This window comes from Corapipo altera, unplaced genomic scaffold, assembly GCF_003945725.1.
Source record: "Corapipo altera isolate COAL_440 unplaced genomic scaffold, ASM394572v1 48b, whole genome shotgun sequence".
Taxonomy (NCBI): Eukaryota; Metazoa; Chordata; class Aves; order Passeriformes; family Pipridae; genus Corapipo; species Corapipo altera.
The window spans coordinates 12,548,927-12,570,578 of NW_020884884.1; the positions used below are offsets into that span (position 1 = coordinate 12,548,927).

The 21,652-nt window shown below is 36.9% G+C and overlaps 1 protein-coding gene across 8 annotated transcripts in view; it reads left to right on the forward strand.

Moving 5' to 3' along the window:
* The window catches only part of KIF6 (kinesin family member 6), a 167,679-nt gene that overhangs the window by 126,622 nt on the left and 19,405 nt on the right, over positions 1–21,652 (forward strand). For 4 of the 8 annotated variants that reach the window (XR_003527361.1, XM_027641239.1, XM_027641236.1 and 1 more), the window contains 3 exons: positions 14,049–14,133; positions 15,137–15,272; positions 16,769–16,857. Coding sequence is in view for 5 of the 8 variants with exons in the window: in XM_027641239.1 (XP_027497040.1) it covers positions 14,049–14,133; positions 15,137–15,272; positions 16,769–16,857 (310 nt within the window). In the remaining 3 variants the exon portion in view is untranslated. Of the gene's footprint in view, positions 1–7,543; positions 7,622–14,048; positions 14,134–15,136; positions 15,273–16,768; positions 16,858–21,652 lie in introns of those variants that run through there. The other 4 variants (XR_003527362.1, XR_003527363.1, XM_027641238.1 and 1 more) reach the window with 4 other exon arrangements.

Genomic DNA, 21,652 nt, shown 5'->3' on the forward strand with positions numbered 1-21,652 from the left:
ATTCTGAGAGGGGCTGAAGGCATATACAGGTCATTTCTCTTGCATTTAGTTATAGGAGTTGAGAAGTTATTTCTTACAGTTTCTGTTGACACAGCTGTGAAGCTAAAAGTGTCTATGTGAGTTGTTCACATAAGTGTTAAGTCATCCAAACTTGTTTTAAGATGCTTAAAGCTGACTCCACTGACTTTGTACTGAAACTGCCTAGGAGTGTTCATATGAGAATTCCACTTCTGGGACAATAAACTTCATCTAAAATTTGACAGAAAACTGCTGTTGCATTAACAGTTTAGATCCCGCTTCATTTAAATCCATAAAAGAATCCCAAAATGTGCCTTCACAGACCTTCTTCACATAAAAGATGGAGCTAACTCAGACCAGATTGCAGTTGATGCATTTATTTCTGTGTGTACATAATACAGAGAACATTATTTGTCTCTTAGTAAGAGGGAGAAAATTGAGGGACTTTCTTAATCCCAAAAGTCAGGTAAGTAAGTTACTGCAGAAAAAAAAATAGTTTCTCTTTCTAATTTACCCATGCATCTCAAGCTTTGTTGATGATGTTACTATTTTATACCTCTATCCCTTTTTATTTTGATAATCAGCACTGAAAATTAATGTTGTCCATACCAATAAAGCCTAGGAGTTAAACTCAGGTTATTTTGATCAGTATGAGAAGGGGAAATGAAGAAGCTACTGATCTCCCTGGTATCCAGTAAAAGGACACATGGGAATGGTTCAAACCCGCATCAGAGAAAGTTCAGATCTGATATTAGGAAAAGTTTCTTTACCAAGAACAGGCTTCCTAGATAGGTGATCAGTGTCCCATACCTGACAGTGTTTGAAAAGCACCCTCCCCTCCCCTCTCCTCCCCTCTCTGCTTTTCATAACATAGATAAGCATAATTTTTCATGTCCTTACAAAATGCCATAGTAGTGACTTTACCAGCTATACATTTACATTGTAAATATTCTATTAGTATTCTAAAATGCAGCAGGCAACCCATGCATTTTTGCCTTTTGTTTTAAGCACTGCTGTCTACCTATCATCACAAAGTCTGGACTGCACAAATTATTTTCCAGTATTTTCATTATTCTTTTAAATACTCTGGTTATTTAGACTTTATATTTATTCTATGAGTTGGGGAGTATTATTTGCCTGCCTGTCTTTTTGAGTGAATGTTCTTCCAAGGAGTAACAGGTGTCAAGTCTCCCAGGAACTTCTCGACGACCAGAATGTCATCAAGATACTTTTACTGAAAACTGCGTGGTAAAAGTTCTAATTAAGAGTCTGTTGAAATCCCAACATGAAATAAAACACACCATTGTTTCAATTAGAAACCAAGTTAATATCTTCCAGCTGCCTTTTTTTTTCCTTAAAAAATTTTATGGTTAAAATTCTTGAAGAAGCTATTCTAGTTGGATTTTAAAGAGTGTAGATTTGTTTCCCTCATGGCTGTGCTTAAGATGTGGATTTCTTATTGAAGGAAAACTCCACTACTAAGCCCATTGCTCTTAGCTATCTTTTTTAAAACACCGTATGCTGGAAGTTCACAAAGGACACAAAAATTGATGGGAGACAAGGGATCATCAGAGACAAGGGATTGCTCCATGTTTGTCAGTACAGAACCAGAAACACTGAATATTTTGTGCAAAATTGCAATATTCACTCTTAGGGTGACTTTCATCTTTACTAATTATAAAAATACTTTATTATACAAATAACTTCTTTTAGTTATCTTCGGTGAGATCTTTCAGAGTAACATGCAGGCAGGATTTAAAATTCCTTTTTCATGACTAACTGCATTTTTAGGCAGGATTTAAAATAAAACAATGTATACACTGCTTAAGTATTCACAGAGTGAAATCATTGTGTCATCAGAATGTTGCTGGGTGTAAAAGATTTATTTGATTCTAGTGTAATATTAAGATACTTTTAACTAGCATTTCTGTAAAATACAGGACCTGATTCTCCATTTTCTTATTCCAGTTTTGCATAGATAGAGCATGATTGCAAGCAGGCTAGTGTAACGTTATTTGCCAGCACTGGGGGGAGACTGCATCCTAAGCTGGACCTTCTTGATGACATAGGAAATCCTATGATGTATTGTAATGGGAGAATGCTTCTATGGGGATGTAGTCATGTAGCAAAGGTGTGTTTTGTACAATTACTTTCCATAACAGAAGTAACTGTGCTATAACTTGCACAGTTTTACCTATTCAACTACATCTTGAGTAGAGGCCTCTGTTGGGTCAACTCTGGAAGTTAGGAAGGACCCTTGAACATACCCTTGACTGATCTGTCCATATCAGCAGAAATGTTTAGTAAATCTACAAGTCCCCCAGGCTGTTCAGTCAGCTTCAAGCAGATTGGGACAAAGCTTCATGCACAGAATGATCATCCATTATGTGCAGTCTGAAAAGTTTCCTAAATTAACATGAATGTTAGTCTGCGACCAGTGGTGCAGCATCTTCAGCACAGCATGCCCCTCATCACTGATAATTAAGATTAGTTTATTGGTTTAGTTGAAATGGAGTTTTGCAGCTTTCCATTTCAAATAATTTTCTTTTCCTTGGGTTTTCCATGAGACTCCCTTCTCTTTTTGTGTAAGTTTTGAAATCTGGGCTAGTAGCGATTCTTGCTGGTAGCAATCCTTTCTTTTGGAATTCTCCTGAAAACATCAGAAGATGGAAAAACCTTTCTGCTTCTGGGGAGGTTTGTTGAGACTCAATTACTATCCAGCTCCACTTTCTCTGTAGAGCTATTTGAAATGAAAAAAAAGTAGGAGAAATGTGGGTCTTTGTAAGGAATCTGCATCCTTTGTATGGATTTCAAGCATTAAGGTGCAGTTTTATCAATATTCTATTAAAAACAAAAAAACAAACAAAACCTCCACTTGTTTTTCCTGGTTTTGTAACTTGAGTTTTAGAAATAAGATTCTTTATTTCTGCCATTATTCAAAGAGTTCTTCCAAAGTTCTTTTTTAAGCAAAATTCCTTTGATAAAGCCCATTCCTCATAAAAAATAAAATAACTAGGTGAGTCAGAAATAACAGATATATTTGAATCCCTGATATTGCATACCAGCATTTGATTTAGTATGGCAAATGCCTGAGAGCAAGGCTTTTGGCATGTTATTTTTATATTTTGATTTGTAACACATTTGTTTTAAGCAAAAATAGAAAAGTTTCTCCTTATCTTTGTATCCTCTGTAGCCTTTTCTATATCATCTTCTCCTACATTTTCAAAGCTAGATACCTGTTCTAAAGGTGTTAGTATCAGCTTATATCCTTTTTCTTGCCATGATGGGTGTTTCTTTATAGCGTGTTTCATTCTGCTTACTCACCTTTCCTTAATTAGAAGTAAAAGAACATGATCAATACTAGAATAAAGCAGGGACAGACAGTGCTGTATAATTAATGTATCAGAGTACTCCTGCAGGAATATTCTAGACAGTGTTAGGAAAGAATTTCAAGAATCAATTCCTCCAGTACTTGTGGTGCTGTCACTACCATATATCCCATCTATACCTGATGGAAAGAAAATATGTTGTTTGACACATTTCTGCATATCTGAAGAGTTAGAATGGGGAACTGCTGCTCCCAGTTGTCCAGAGTGTTAGCTCATAGAATCGCAGAATGATTTGGGTTGGAAGGGACGTTTAAATATCATCCAGACCAACCTTCCAACCATGGGCAGGGAGAACATCTTTCACTAAATCGGGTTGCTCACAGCTCCATCCAGTTCGACCTTGAACCTTCCAATGTGGCCCATGCCACTGGAAAAGCTGATCCACTGGGGTTTGTATCTGGTATATAAGTGTATGATAGTTCTCTGCAACCATTGCAGCGTTTTTCAGACATATATAACATTAATTAGACTAATAATTATAGCTGTCTTGAACTCATCTGCTGTGATCTGTGTCAATGGAAAGCACATCTCACTTCCAAACCGCCGGTTTGCATCAGAGTTGATCTGTTATTTAAATAAATCCATATTTAAATAAAATTACCTTGGTTTCTTTCACTTCTTTACATCTTGTAACTGAGATGACATTTAACATTTTTCATATGAAGCAGAAGATTCTTGATCTGTACTGATGCCATGAAATGAAGAGACACAAGTGTTTTCAATCACAAAATGACAGAAGCTGACCAAACTGGCAGTTTGTGTTTTCCCACACAAATCCAGCACAGTCCATGGAGAATAATAGATAGCCTGTTTCAAGACCATCATTCTTGGTGCTGAAAAATGATATCTTATGTATGGGCTATATAAAGCACTTTAGAGAAATAATCTCTTTGAAGTCCAGAATTTTAAGGGGTTTTTTGGTTTGTTTTTTCTGTGGGGTTTTTTTGTGGGTTTTGGTTGGTTGGTTGGTTGGTTTGGTTTGGTTTGGTTTGGGTTTTTTTGTGGGAGATACAGCAACATGTCCCCAGTACTACTAATCATCCAAAGGCTAAAGTATGCCAAAGAGCAGTGTAGTCAGTTTGCAATAGCCTCAGAATAAGGGAAAGATTTCTCTTAGCAAATCATAATTTTGATATGCACAATGTTTCTGTGTGTTATGTTCTTCTATACATTTGTGGTTCAAATGTCAAGCAACAGTGGTGTTTTTCGTAAAAGTTCCCTGGTTTTGTGCATGCAGGGAACTTATTTTATTCCTAGGGTGACCTCTAGCGGTATCAAGGCCACTGTTTTTTAGTGATGGGTTTGGTTTCTTTAGTGTATTTCAAAGAAAATAGGAATTCTGAGAGTGACAGAAAGCTGGTAAGATTGTGCTTGTTAAAAAGGATGATGATTTTTCACTGTTGTTAAGACAAAGATACCAATAGCAAAACTTGAAAATTCAGAAACCGGTACCTCTTGGCCTTTTAGAAGTTTTACTCTGACAAAGATAAAGCTGCTTTTGAATTTGCTTTGTAGAATTATTGTAGCATATTAAGTGCTTTTAGAAATGTTTACCAAATCAGTTTTTAAGCAAGTGCTTGAAATATAAGTAGTTATATAGCACGTTACAGGTAGATTAGAGAAGCTTGTTATTGTAGTGTATTTAAGTCATTGCAGTTATTTCAGATTCGTCTTGGTGGGAAAAAGCATAGACTTTAGCCTGTGGTAACTGTGAAGTTAGACACCATAACAAACTTACTCTCTTGGTTTTGCATGCTGTTTTGTGCTTCAAGTCAGCACAGTTTATGGCTAAAACTATGAGCTCTTGAAGAGCTTTTGTATTTCTGTATCTACCAAGTCCTTCTGTAAAGATGTTCACAATCAGGAAAAAGAACCGTGGATTTGAAGCAGCAGCTAAACAAGCAGCAATGATTTTTTTTCCCACAGTACCTGAGGTTTCTTCTTAGGTAATATATTTTGGGGGTTTCCCACTATTACATTGGAATTAAGTTTAAAACTGTAAGAGTATGCACTGTAACGAAGACACTTAGCAGGTTTTTTTAGGTACAATGCTAAATTCTAGAGGCAGGCATGAGTTTTCCCTTTCATTCTGTCTTCAAGAAAGAGAATATTGCATCTTTACTGGAAGTCTTTGCAAATATCTCCTCTTGAACTGTCAGAGAAAATTCTGAGATTACTTGTGTGTCCTATTAAGCTTCCCATGTGACCCACTCAACTTCAGCTATCATAGCTCAGAAAAGAGCAAAGACATCTTTGGATCAAGCGATATTTTTATTAGGAGTCATGAACTTGTAGCACAGCTATTCAGTTCTCAGTTTTATTGACACTGACTTAGGCATTTCACTGTTGTTGGAACAGCTTGCAGTCTCTGTTAGCCTTCTTGGAATAAGTATTTCTTCTGAAATACTGAGAAGTTCAATGCAAATTGCATTATTATTTAGAGACTCCTGGTTTCTAGCAAGTAAGCAAGGCAGAATCTGGAGATAAAGCTCTCATTCTCTAGTTTGGTCTACTAAATTAAACTATTAAGATCCTATGAGGATAATCACACATTGAAAGAGGTCATCAGAGAAGTCTGTAGGATCTCTGTCCATGGAGTTTTTCATGACATGTCTGGACAACATAGTCTGATTCAGTTTTCACTAAACTTTGAGCAGTAGCTTGAACTGTGCAGCCTTCCAAGGTCCCTTCCACCCACAATGATTCTATAATTCTAAGACAGGACTTGAAGTGGGGGAGCAAAAAAGCAACTTGGTTCTATTCACACAGGCTACTGATTCTAGGCCTAAGCTTGTTTGCTTTAGCCTCAGTTATCTTTGAGTAGCCTCTATTGGCTCTAAAAAGTTTGTAGAAAGTTTAACTAAGGTGCTGTAAACTTCTTTCATCTGACCATGTCCAGTGGGTATGTTGGGCAGCTTGACTACTTCTGTATCAGTCAAGGTTTTCTCTATGAAAGCTCTATGAAATAAACAAAAGTTCTGTAATCTAGTGAACTGTGAACAACAAATGGAGCTCTTTCACATCTGTATTTCTTTGAGTTTTTCAAGGTAGTGGTCAAAACTAGAATAGCAATTTCTATCTATCTGATCATATAAAGGATAGAGGGAATGAGAAATAGCACAGCTAATGTGACATCCAGTGTTTCAGAACAATCTTCAGATCTTGTAAAAAACTTCTCCCATTTTACTTTTTGCTGGAAGAGCCAAAGGAAATTAATTCACTGTTTTTCTGCTCAAAATTTTTTTCATATTTAAGATCACAGAGAATAGTGTCTTCAAATAAGTAGCTATTAATAATATCCTACAAATGTGCAGAGGTTGGATATACTTCTCCAGATAAGAATCTTGTGCATAAGTTGTAATTGTTTCTGGATATATCAGGATTGTCTCTTCTCAGTATATGGTACAGAGTAATTCATCCAACAGCTACCAGAACATCAAACTCAATGTCCTTTCCTTCATAAGTCACAGAAAAGAGCTGAATTATGAGAAATCCCTAAATACCTCTTTATTTCTTGTACCTTCTTGAGCTGGTAGCCAGCACAGACAGCCCAGCTGCAGCTGATAGGTGTGTGCATGGGAAGACCAGCAAAAGTGCAGCACTTGATGTGGGATATGAGTGTGGCCAGCAGGGATAGGGGTTCCCAAAACCATAATCTGGTCCCTATAACTGCCTGAGTTGTACATGATCCTCATCAAACACATATGCTAGAACACTGAACAACATCAAAATGGATCTTAAAGAATAACATTCCTGGTGACATGAAATCCTATATTAGAGCTTCAGAAATTTTCTGGAAAACTCATACAATATTTTAAAAAGCATTCAGGAAACTGTTTTAGAGGACCAGTGGAGTAGCCATGTGGGAGAGTGGAAACAAAAATTTCCGTAGTACTTTTGTCTTTATTGTACGCTTAAGTGAGGTGAAGTCTTAACACATATCTCTGCTATTTGCACAGAAAAAAACACCAGATACGTGATAAAGGGGCTTCAGGCCTAACACCTTTTTTCTTCCTTGGGCCAAGAGTTAAACTAAACATTTTACAGTGCAATCCCATGCTCATAATATATTGATTTCATCAATAATGGTGTGTCTTTTCTTTATGTTTTCTATCTCATCTACTTCTCTTTTGCAGATGAAAGGACTTTTACTAATACCTTGTAACAGAAAGATCAAAATTGTTCAAACTGATGCTGCCACATCTATTTATTTGGTTGGTATTCACTTCTTGAATCAAGGTCAAAACCTCGTTTATTGTCTAACTTGAAGTTACACATCCGTTTCAGGACCCACCTATACACAGCTGAAACAGAAGCAGTGAAGTATAAAAATGTATGTTTATTTTTCTTTAATATTCTTGCAAATGAGGTTGCTATAAATTTAGCATACAGTCCAAAATCAATGCTTCTGTGCATTGTCACGAGTGTTTGTACTGACAACCACAGACAGAGTTCTACATAGAATGCAGGTAAAACACCCCTTATATTTAGAAAGCATTAGGCCTATTGAATTGATCCCACAGTTGCTGCATGCACTGAATTCCTAAATGTGACCTGCAAGTACAGAATTTACTGTGCGTGGCTGTGTATATTCATCCACAATAAGGTTGGCACTTCTCAGAACTGAGAATTCCCAGCAAGAAATATGGATGCCCTAAGCCTCAGTATTGCTTCCGTGCTCTGTGACACTCAGCGTGACTGCACCTAGGTATTTCTTATTCGTAGGAAAGTTCTGCTATATTATTCTCAGTCAAGTTCTTATCTTGACGAGGCATTACTTTACAAAATCTGTGGTGGTGTCTTACTGCAACTGCAGTCTGCATATTGGTAGTAGAGTATTCCTAATGTCTCAGGTTTGTGATAAAGAACTGACTTCAGAAGTATTTTCCATCCTTTTCTTTCAAGAAGAGCATAACAAAGCTTAGCAAAGAGATTTTTTTTCCCATGAAAGCTCTTGGATGTTGTAAAAATTAATGCTTACAAAACCTCAAAGCTTATGGGTGACAAACAACACCCCTTCTTAGGAGGCAGAGAAAGCTCATTCAAATATATCAGGTATGATTTTATCTAATATTATGAACAAGATAAATGATGCAAAAGTAATCTCATGTAATGAAACGGTAAAATGTATTTATTAAGTGTACTCAAGAATCTGAGTTAGTAGGGGGTTCCTGGCTAAGACCCAGCTATGTTACCATTCCACTAAATTAACTGGCATGTATAGAAGATATTAAACTTGAAGCTGCTTTCCCTCACCCTCAGTATATTTTACTTGTATATTTGGAAACCAACAGAGAATTTTAGCCACCATGGTTTCAGAAACTTTCATGGTTAAAGTGCAGCTGATGTGAAGGTAACACCTTCTATTTTGTATGCCATGTATTTTGAGGAGCAAATTTATAGACGACTAGTTTCAAAGAAGCAACTTGAGGGAATTAAGTGTGAGTCTGTATTTAGCCAAAACAGTTCACCGATATGGGAAAAAAAAGGTCTGCTTTGCAGGTGTATATTGGAAGTTAGTTAGTTTGAGCCAATATTAAACCAGTAAAACAATAAACAATGCAAAAATCCAAACCAAAACAAAAAACAAACAGAACCAAACCCAAAACCAAAATGAAAACCAGCATACCAATGGACTCTTTTAATAAATTCAGTGATTAAAATCAAAATCAAAATCTAGAAAATACATGTCCCAATCCTCTGTACATTCATTAACTTGTAAAATGCTGGAAATAGGACAGTTTGTTTCAGTGTATTCTCAAGACAAATTGGCTGAAACTTTAAAAAATCTTTTATATTAGGGTTAGGGAAATTGCTCTAAAACCCACAATATAAACTCATCCAGGCACTAGGATACTTTCCTCTCCTCCTGGATTGGATGTGCATACTCATCTTTGATTTTGTATAAGGTACACACGTGGTGCCCAGTGACAAACAGAGACTGACATGGCCTAGGGGAGGAATAAAAAAGAAAAGGGGGGCAATTACTTGTAAGCTGATCCTTAACGATGGATGGGTAGTTCTGTTTTAAAAAACCAAATGACAACATATGGTCTAGTTTGAAAGCACTAAAGCCCGAGTTTGCCAAAAGCTCCAACGCTGATAAAAAAAGCAGTAAATATGTTAATGGGATACTAAAGTGAATTCTAAATTTGGTTACTTCAAGTGACTATAAATTTAAGCAGATAAATACAAGACTATCTAGTGAAAAAATGAAAATATTTAACTGCAAAAGTACAGCTGGAGGGCAGGGCACAATGTTATTTGAGGCACAAGACAATAAATCCCTAGGAGTTTGACTTCTGGGATACATTCAGGTCGAGAAATATACGAGTGTCCCAGAGAGTATAAAGTTCAGGGTCACAGAGAGTTTCTTGCAAAATTTTCTGACTCTAGACAAGAATCTGCCAGAGTATTTCGTGTTGTTGCCAGCTTGCAGTAAACCATGGTCATAACACTTGGTATCTTATGCTAGAAATAGTGTTTTTCATCCATGCTTTCCATATTGCTTTGCAATAGTGATCCAGTTAGCAGGTGCTGTAATTTCTTTCTGGTACTGTGTGTTTTGGTGATGTGGAATGTGCTGTAAAATTTACTACTTCCTGTGCTCCAAAATTGGCCCTTTCATTAGAATAAAATAATTATATCTTAGAATGCCTCTTAGAAATTCTTTATGCAAAAAAAGCCAAAAATCACGAACTTTTATGATATGAACTGTCAACTCATGCAGAGCTCACCTTCCTCTGTAAGCAGGCAGCTGGTATCAGTTGTATCCTGTTCCTCACTTTACCAAATGGGTTGTATGTGAAGATGAAACAAAACCAGTTAGCCCAAAAGTAAGCATAAAAGTTGCTAGCTATTTCATTATCCAGCATAGCACTGTCAAAGTCTCTTCTTTACATCTTGTGACCTCAGTATTCTTTAAAAAGACTTCACAACTTAGGATTCATAATTTTTGACACTCAGCTGTATGTGCAGTTATGCTAATGTAAAGAAACTAATACTCCTTATCAGTACATTGCTGACTACTGACAAAATAACTCTTTTGTAAAGAATTGGATGGAGGTATGCCAACAGAAACCCCCCCTAGTATATACAGAGCCAATGTTTTCCTAAACATGCACATCATACCTGCCCTGCACCCCTGAAACCTGAGTCTGCGTTAGCCAGGATTAAATTGCAGTAACTCCATTTGTTTCCCAGGAGAAGTCACTGGGGCACTATAAGTGCGTGTGGTGTTACACATCAATTGAATGGCTCATCTCAGCTGATGCACTGAAAGCGTAGAGCGAGACTGTGCAATCAAGTTTCATATGACAAACTGTCAATCAGTGAATTAAAAGTCAACCCTGAGTGAACAAGGAGATATCACTTTGTGTTCTTCTGTGCAGTTGCAGAAAAGATATCTGATAATTAGTATTTCAGCTGTAGCATCTCTACTACATCTTGTAATGTACTGCAGAATTTTTTAATTTATAAGGGCAAAAGTTGATGTGATTTTTCAGTGTTTAGCAATTTGCATGTACTTCCTATATATGTGGTTAATAAATGCTTTCTGTTCCTGGATGGAAAGGTAAAAATATACAATAAAAAGAAACTCTTTAGTGGAATAAAAACCTGGAGCAAAAAGAAAATATTTCTTCTTAGGTATCTGAATTAAATTTTTTGAGTAAATATTATGCTTTTTATTCACTCAGTTGTCCCTCATGTTATTTTAAAATAACTGAGCCTATGTACTGAAGAACATTAACATTAGACATGAGCCAGTAACCTCTGCCTTACCTTCCTCACATCAGCTGTAGCTGAAATTGCCTGGACTGGTAAGAGGAGAGGGGTATGAGGCAGCAGCAGGAGCCCAGGGGCAGAAAGAGAGCACTGCAGGGATTCAGGAAAGGTAAAGAGGAGAGGGGAGAAAAGAAGTAGAAGAGAAAGAGGAGAAGGCAGAACCAGCAGAAAACATAAGAGTTGAAGTACAGTCCACCAGACCTTAGATGTCTTTTGCCCAGAACATCAGGAAAGAGCCATATGTATGCTTGTATATATTACAGTCGGTAGATTTAAAAAGGTTTAGTCTTTAGAGCAGAAAGTTATTCAGTTAACAAACACATTGTTGCAATGAGCAGGCATAAGAAAAAGCTGAAATGGAAACTGTAGCAGCTTGGAAAAAGGCACTGGACATCTTACAAAGGAGTGCCCCTGTAGGCATGTCCTGGACTTAATTTACCACTGGATTTCATCTGATACTGTGATCAGATCTCTTCTGCTTTTGTGACACGAGCACAGTGATGGATGTCTAAGTTGTAGCCATTTATCCAATGCTGGTTTTGCTGCTGGGGCCCCATCAGCTTGCAGTATACTCATTTCTTTCTGTTCATGAAACTGTGCTGCTTACCTTGCCCATAGCTGTGTTTCTGACTTTCATCACTAGCTGGAGATAATGGGTGTAATTTTATTCAGGGGTGGAGATGATGGGGCCTGTTTATGATAAAGGTTCTCATCTCATGTAAAAGGCTTTATTATTTCTGAAGGTAACTTGCAACCAAATAATCCCTTCTACAGCATGTAATCAGCAGAAGAAAAACATTTTTCATGGTGTTTTTATGTATAAATGACAAAATTCTGCCTAAGTTTTGCTGACCTTTCAGAGCTAACATATAAACATTTTTCCAAGTACTAGATGTCCTAATAAATCAAGGAAGGAAAGCTATATTATGGTCTTGCATCACTCTGTAATTAATGACTAGAAGAATTTGGTGATGTTTTCGTGTAGGGAAGTCCTCACTTCAGAAGCAGTAGTAACATTTTATGATACAGTCTTCCACTCTGTATTATTTCCCTTCCTTATAAAGGGCTGGAACTGCTGCCTCCTGAACTCAGACACTGTTACAGATTGTGCAAATAGGACAAATGCACATCAGTGTTCTCAGAAGAGTCCCCTTTAACCACTGCTGAAGTTGGCTCACACTACGTCTGGCTGGAATATTCATGGAAACATACTAAGGATTCTCACATGATCTGTGAGCATGGCTTAATTAGAAGGAAGTAACTCCCTAAATCATTTCAGTTTGTTCCACAAGAGCATATTTCTCGCAAGCCTGGATTCTGTGTATTCGTGAAGGTCAGAACAAGTGTGAAGCCTCAGGAGCTCTGCAGTGAATGTCTCCTCACAAGTTCCCTGTGTAGCTCTGTGCTTTCCCACATTATGCCTTCTCTTGGGATGAAATCTGACAAATCAGAAAATCTTCATATGCTGTAATCATGGAAAGGTTTACTGCTTTCTGCAGAGGTTCTGACATGATTATGATGGCCTTCTTATTATCTGTTGTGTTCAGGTATAGCTTGTTATACAGTGCCACTGTTGTAGCATCTCCTCTGCCATGATGTTTTTACCTTGTGCATTCACTTTAACATTCCAAGCAGTTTATATTTTTATCTTTTCAGAGTACCCTCTCTACCACAAATGTCTTCACCCTATTCTTCTTTTGTAATCACATGCAGCAAAGCCTTTCAATGTACAAAATGAGAATTCTGCATGGCCTTTGTTCACCTTGACTGTCTGTATTAACATGCTTGACTTAAGTATTCTAATGAAATAAAATGCCTTTCAACTTAATCTGTATTAAGCTATAGGGTGCTGCAACAGAAGATTAATGGTTTCAGCTGGCGTGCTTAGAGGCAGAGAGGGGTCATTACTGCCCTCTTGTTCCAGACAGAATTCCTCTCCTTAAAGAGAGGGTGCATTCCTCAGGCCTTGTGACAGGCTGACATAGAATTTATTTTCTTGGCAGAAATAACAGTCGGAGTGGAAACTTGCATGTATTGTATGGCAAATCTTTTGTTTCTTTCATTTTTCTTGAGTTAAAAAGGTTAAACATGTTTTCTTGGGAACCTAAAACTATTCTCATTCATCCTAGAAACAGAAACTGTTGTAATACTAGGAGGTAACTTTACATTTCCTTTCACTGATGAACGTATAAACCATGACGGAAAGACTGTTTTATCATTTCTCATAATAAGCATATTGTGTATTGCATGCTCACTAGCTCTGTTACAGGATAGGAAAATCCTAAACTGGTTTCTTAGATTAATTTAGGCTACTCAAGGTATTTCCTCAGTTCTCCTTTACCTTGGAAATTTTCTCACATAGTTTCAGGATGTTTTCCTTATTTATACTAATTGTCTGAATTTATTGCTTACCAAAGTGTTAATTTTTCTTTCAAGATTTGTCTTTTACTTGTCCTTCTGTTACTTTATTTCCAAACACCGACATAGCTACTGCTGTCTCTTCTTTTCGAAACAACTTCTGGTGTTTTCTTTGTAGCCAAAACTGCCAGGTTGAATGCATTTGATAGGGTTTTATGGCAAAGATGAACGTTTAAACTGACAACTTGCTTTTATTCATGTCTGAAATCAGTATTCCCATCTCTCCTGGAAAAAAAAATTAAAAGCAACTTAATTCAAATCCCTAGATATCAAGTAAGGCCTAAATAAGGAATTTGAAGAAGCAATTCCAGAAGAGAGAAATGATTAATGACCCTCGTTTTGTTAACTACTTCTTAAAAAGTAGTTTTTATTCTAATTAGAAGTTGCTTCTTTGGACATCATATGGTCATTGCTTACATCTGAACATTTCTCCTATAGCTGTTTCAAGTCCTTCCGAAGAGTTAAATATGTTTGATCCAGTAGAAGAGAAACTTAGAATGCAAATTGAAGAATTAAAAAAAAGGTATTACTTCTGCCTCAGACTTCTGCTATCCTTCAGAAGATAAATTATACTGATAGTATATTCCAATTACAATTCTGCACACAGTTACCCTCAGGGTTTTCTCTGACATTTAAAAAATGTCAGCTTTGTGGTTCACTAATAGTTTTTAAATTTGTGTATATGCTGTTGGTTTGTCTGTAAGATGCCACAGTAGATGACTGGGGAAAATTTATGCTTGGGCTAAAAGCTAAAAATAAATAAAAGGAGCTTAATATCCTCCCTGAGGCTTAGTGTTCAAAACTTGTTCTTTGAATCCAAATGTGTTATGAACCTTTTTGGTTGATTCAGAAAAGTCTTGCCTTTCTTGACCTAAGGAAAATCTTTAGGTTATGCAGGATTGACCAAGTGTAAATAACATGCAGGATACACATTTGTTAACCAGTCCTTGTTCTAATGTTGCTGTAGCCAGGAGTATAAAAGAAAATAGATGCAAAGATATCAGTTCTAAGTATTTTACTAGCATTTGTCTTACGTGCAATCTCTGAGGAAACTTCTGGCTCTTTCATACTCCTGGTAAATCTCCAAGGATATGTTAGCCAAGAGGCCTGGTTAATGAAGCTTCCATCTGAAAGGGGAATCCATCTCAGCTCCTATCTGAATCCAAGCCCTGGTGGGATTCTTTATTAATGGTAACATGCTGAGTATTCAAAAGAAATAGTTTACATAGTTGATTGAACCTATATTTTAATTGTTAATCAATATTGATCCCATTTGAATTTCACTAATTTTTTAATGAAATAAAAGGTTTTTGGGATGAGTTTCTTGCACTTATAAAAGCTTTAATAAAACATGAAGCTTTTATAAAACATTAAATGCTTCCTTCTACCATCTCTCTGTGTCCCCTGCATCTCTGATTATTATTTATTATTTTATAGTTTAAATCTGTAACTGTTCTAGATAGGGTAAACCTTTCTTCAGATATATGTTGGAAGATCTGTAATACACTTTCTTCTTCTCATATTAGTTATGAAACAATGTTCAATCGCTTCAAAGGGCTGAAGGTAGAGATTGAGCACCTACAGCTTCTTATGGAAAAAGTAAAGATGAAGATGCAAAAAGACTTTGAAGTCTGGTGGTCTGAAGAGGCAAAAAGTTTACAGGTATGAAATCACTTTATGTTTCTTCCATTTTCATGTAAATATAACATCTTCAATCATTTCTTAAAGTAGTTAATTGACTAAACAGAAAGGAGTATGATTCAGGGTCTGGTTCACCTGTGCTTATGCCTATGTAAATTGGACAAAGGTAATGTCCAGTAATAAATCAGACAGTGTGAAGCTAACACAAATAAAGAAAAATCATTTCTTTCTTCTCTATTTTTCTGTTTTTATGTTCTCCCAAAAAATTGATAGGGAAGAATGGGCCCAAAATGCCAACAATTCTGAAGGAACATTAAACAAATAGAGAAGATTGGGAAAAATAATCTTTTTTACTGCTAGCAAAACTGTGATTTAATCAGATTTATTCCAGCAAATGTAGTTGCTTTTTTCCTTTGTTTCAAAGACTCCAGTAACCTTTCAGCTTCCCTAAGCTTCCAGAGGGTTAGCAGCTCTCAGCACAGACTGTGTTCCCTCACTCTCTAGCTGAGGTCCACCAGTGTTTAAGAACCCAGCAGAAACAGAGTGCTCTAATTCAATGACTTGTGTAAAAATGAACTAAAGAGTGTCATTTTAAACAGTGTATCAGAAATTCATAACACAGTCTGAAGACTACAGTCAACTGAAACAACAACACAGCTTTCTTATGCTCCTCTTCTGACACTTTTTTAATGACTTACAAGTAGTGACGTGGCATCTCCCAATGAAGCACTGCCATGAAACATACGTCAGCCTCATGAAAAGAGTACAGTCCATCCCATATCATTTATTATTACCTGAAAAGAAGATTTACCCCTTGAGGAAAAGTTGTTATAAACAAAGAAATGTTTAGCCCATTTTTTGCTTAATTCTTGGGAGTATAAATTAAACTGTATTTTTAAGAAAACAGCCTAAAGTAAATACAGAACTGAATATCAGAAACTTAGTTATCCATACAGTGCCACCTAACTAGCTTAACTTCAAGTTATCATTGCAAAATACTTTTCACATTAAAATCCCTGACCGTATTAGTGGCAAAGAGGATAATGTTTTAGTCACCCTCCTGTCTAAATATTTAGGCTTTTCAAAGCACTGCAAGTAATATTCTTGAATCCGCTGGAGCACACTTTTCGGTATCCCTTAACAAGAGAGCTCCAAGATGCAGCCTCTCATGATTCATCAGCAGAAGACTAGAAAACTGGAAAAAGTAATTGGGATTGATTTCTTGGATCTTGACCTGTCTATACATCTGAGCTCCCTATGAAACTGAAACCAGTAAACACATGCTGTTACATATTAAAAAACTGTAACTTGAGCTTAAAAATACTTGAACCAATTCTAAATACTTTTCTCTTTATTCAGAAGTGTTTGTGCAAGTGGAGAAAATACTGTAGGATTCAAACTCTCTGTTTTCTGAATGAGTCATTACCTACCTTGTTATTGCTGAAACCTATAGGCCAATATTAAGAACTCTAAAAAAATGCTCTCCTACCTAACTTGGTTTTTTGATCTAAAACCAGCAGGAAAAGCCAGAGATGGTTACATCAGCAAATACCGTGACTGTTTATCCCCAGTTTATCAAATCCTTGCAGCATCTATCAACTAACAGGTAAATTGGTTATTTTTCTCCTCCTTTTAATAGAAGTGCAGTTCACCAGAATGCTTTCGCAAATATCAGACTAAAACACCGTATTTACAGTTACAACAGAAATGACTGTGTAGAAAATGAATTTTTATCATTCAGTCATTTTGCAGTCATATTGAAGGTAACTTACTGTACCTCAGTTCTTTTGACTTGTCTTGGGACCCTGGAAACCTGTCACTAGGGACCCCATGACAGATAAGAAAGGCAAGCTTGTTATCAATCAACTCCGCTGTATGAGGAGACTATATCTCCTTTGGAATGTATTCAGGGGGCTACAAATCAAAGATGATTAAAAAATTATTTAATATATAACCTAGATAGATTAGCTGTTGAAAAATGTTATGGTGTTACATTTATGCAGTGTATTATTACACAATGATATTACATTTGATATTATAGAATGCTGGTGCATCCTCTACAGTAGAAAAATGTAATCATCTTGTTAGTTTCATCATCAATCACTTCTGATTTCAAAACGTCTAATTTAAATTTGCAGTAATAAATCTTCCATAGCCATCAAGAAAAGTAGAGTGCAAGAAACCACATACCTGACTGTGCAGTTTCCATATTCATGGATAATAAATTTCCTCTCTTCCTCCACACCTTTCTCTTGCTCTTTTTTTCTCCCTCTCTCTCCCTGCTTGTCCTAATACAGTTACCATTTCTCTGATGATTGGCTTTAAGAATTGGACTCAATGATCCTTCTGGGTCCCTTCCAACCCAGAGCACTCTGTGATTCGACCTACATTTTCTCTTTTGCAGCAAACACAATATATTATCCTACCATTAAATAATGAATACTAAATTTTCTTAAAACTGTAAAATATATTCTAAGTTGTATTTTACACTTATCTGTATCTGTAGCAAATGCTACAGATATCAGTACAGAAAATGATACAGATAGTCCTTTAAAGTTGTCTAAGAAGACATTTTCAGATGTCTTAAACTGATGAAAACCAACTCTAGTCTCCTCTGCTTTGCTTCAGTTCTTATTCTGTGTTCTCTCGAGACTTAAACACTATTCACTTGGCAAATGGCTGTCAGGTTTTAGGCCTAATTTGAGCTGTTCATTTCTGGTGTTAGGCTGAAGGTTATTTGTCCCACAGAAAAGCTGATGGAACAAAATGTGAGAGTATTTTTGGTCTGTCAGCACAAAGTATCGGGAACAGTGTGGCCAGCAGGTCCAGGGAAGTGATTCTTCCCCTGTACTCAGCACTGGTGAGGCCACACCTGGAGTGCTGTGTCCAGTTCTGGGCCCCTCAGTTCAGGAAGGGCATTGAGGTGCTGGAGCAGGTCCAGAGAAGAGCAACAAAGCTGGTGAAGGGACTTGAGCACAAGTCCTGTGAGGAGAGGCTGAGGGAACTGGGATTGTTTAGCCTGGAGAAGAGGAGGTTCAGGGGAGACCTCATCACTCTCTACAACTCTCTGACAGGAGGTTGTAGCCAGGTGGGCATCAGTCTCTTCTCTCAGGCAACCAGCAGTAGGACAAGAGGGTATGGTCTTAAGCTTGTGCCAGGGAAGGGTTAGATTAGATATTAGGAAGAAATTTTTTACAGAGAGAATAATCAGACATTAGAATGGGCTGCACAGGGAGGTGGTGCATTCACCATCCCCGGAGGTTTTTAAGATGAGACTGGATGTGGCACTTAGTGCCATGGTCTGGTAACCACAGCAGTGTTGGATCAGGGGTTGGACTTGATGATCTCAGAGGTCTTTTCCAATCCAGTTGATTCTATGATTCTATGAAAGTCAGCCAAATTAACTCAAGCAATCCATGACTGTCACTCTCTTTAACTTTGTACTGCGTTGAACTAAGCACCTCTTGCACAACCTCTCTGCCCTCCCTGACCTAGGAAACAACAATTTTCAGTCGATGTCTTGATGCATTGCTCGGGACAGTGATAGCTTTTGCAGTCTGAATTAGAATTAAAAAGAACATATGGTAATACCCAGGCACTTTCCAGTGCAATGGGAGACTGGTCTCCAGCAGTGATGAATCTTCCATCCACTACCCTAGCTCAGAAGCAAAATTTTATAACTGATTTCTGTATAATTTTTATTTAAGCTTTTCTATCAAATGCCTTTACTGTTAATGTTTATTACTGGAGGAGAGGTCTCAACGAAGTCTGTCTGGCATTTTGAATAGAATGGTGTCTTGTTGCTTTCAGCTGCCAAGCTTACTGCCCCACATAATTTCTTGCAAAAAAGCAGATGTTCTTTACAGTGAACAGTTTCTCTGTGTCTAAGTAATGGGCATGTTGGCTGAGACTGACTGTATGATCCTTGCATACATATCACAGTCACAAATATTCATCTTCTGGAACTTAAATTGTAGATGGAGTCAGAATGAATATAGTTTTAATTTCCCATCTCTATCAATATTCTTGCAATAATCTTTAGAAGTCAACTACTCTTTCCTTCCTACAGTTTTAGAAAGTTGATCTTATTTTATGTTAGGCTGTTCAAACATTTCCAGTGTGATGTATATGGAAATAGAAACATTATTTCTGCTTTTTTGTGAGAGAGGAGCTGGAGGCTTAACATCCCACTGTGCATGAAAATTTACTTTTTCCCCTACCTGATGTAATAACGTTTTAGAGTAAAAGTTTTCAATGTAACAGGCTTTAAGAGAATAAAATAGAGAAAATTTATTTCCCAAGGATTTTCTTGACCCCAGTTGACACAGGAACTTAACATACCAGTTTCCATGATGGTATAGAATGAGCCCAGCTACAGTTGCTCCTCTTAGTTATGTAGTCCTGAGACACAAATGACTCTACATTCCTAACTCACCTAAAAATGAACAATCTCTCTTTGAAATTATATTATCTTCATCCAGCAGAATAACCCATCACAAAAGAAAAAGCTGACATAAATTGTATTTGAAGTAATGTGGTGTAAATAAAACCTATTTCCAAGATGCAATTCAGTTAACAAGCGTGTTCAATAGATGAAAGATCTAAAACTTAGTGGGCTGCATGGCAGAAATCTAAGACTGCCATTGACCGAGTAAGTGTGCCATAAAACCATTCAGACAAACTCCTGAATATGAATACAGTCCTCAGGACTAGAAATAACAAATTATCTATCTCAGCCTACAAAGGATACAGGTATAGTCTATAACCTTTTTTGAGATTTTTATATGTGTTTGAACAAAATCTTTTGATCACCGTGTAGCACACAATTTGTGTGGATTATTACTTTTTGACACACCTTAGTCTTGTTATCAGAGAAAATTAAGCCTTGGGAGAGCTCAGACCATATTTTATACTAAATTAATTTATAACTAAAATAACAGACAGAGGAAGCTGGTAATCCTTTTGAGGCTTAAGAAGGATACACACATATAAAAGGCATTTGATTCATGGCCAAACATCTCTCTTTTTACAACTGAAAAAAAATTACTGAATTGTTAAGTGTTGAAATGAGTGTGTGTTAATAAAAGAGTTGAACTGTGAGTACTTCTGCCTCAGTCAGTAAGGTTTGAAAGCTTGTGGTGATAACTGCAACTCATACTGTATATATGTTTATGTCTCTTAATGGGTTCCTGTCAAGTCTGCAAAAAGACTGAAAATGCATGTTGGGCTCAGCACTCCATGTGTGCTTCACTTCAGCATTCAAGCACAGCATTTTGTTTTTCCTCATATAGTCTTCTCCCACAATGCCTTTCATTAAGGAATATTTCAGGTTCTTGTCTATTCAAGTTACTTCTCTTACTGAACATTTAATTTCAGTAGTGTTAAATCAAGCAAATAGTTATTCAAATCTTATAAAAAGTTGTGGATTTTTTTCTTCTCTCAGAAGGAATGCATTCCAGTCTCAGTCAGATCTTTCTTAACCTTACTCATTCCCTTTTACTGAATCTCATTTGTCCTGTTCCAGCCAGACCCAAGTATGTTAAATCTCAGACTCCTTGGCTGTCCTATTTCTTCTTCAAAATCTTCCTAGCACTTTAGATTCCCCTGGAGATATTTTCAGATAACTCTTCGTGTTCTCTGATGACTTTGAGCATCAGATTTTCTAAAAATTATTGTCCTGGATTGCAAAATTTCCTTCTTGTATTAATGCTGTGTGAAACAAGGGTAATGTTTACATGTTTCGCAGCATTTTCTGTCTAATTATTTTTTGTTCCTGCCAATTTTCCTCAGTGTTACATGATGATAAAATATAATCTGGGAATAACATCATCAATTAATGACATTTCAAAGGTTTTCACATTCTGTGGTGACAACTTGAACAATGTGTCTATAAATTTGCAAGCTAGGCCAAATATGATTTTGTAACCAACTACTAAAATGCTCAACTTTTAAGGAGCTTGAATCTTTCCTGTCTTTACACAGAACATCTGTTCCCCTAATGTCCAACGCTCAGATGACTGGAGAACTGCAACTGAGGGTTTTTTAACATTACAGAGGTTGCACACCTTCGAATTTTTCACTTTTTATTTTAATCTATGTGATTTTCCACTATTTTTCAGCTGGCAGATTAAGCATTCATACTATGAGATGTATTATCTCTCCAGTTTCTCTACCCTGTGTGCTTGATGGAGCTGATCAGTCCATGGGTCAGTTGTTTCTGGTCCTTGGGTTCCTGCAGCAAGGGAAGCACTGCTGCAACACTATGTACATTTCTCTAGCTGCTGCTCCATGCCTGACTGAGAAATATACCCCCAACAGAGGATACCCCCTCTCCCCCCCAAAAAACCAAGTTATCCACTGGGTGGAACTTCAGGTATGAGGTTAAAAAAACAAACTTGAGA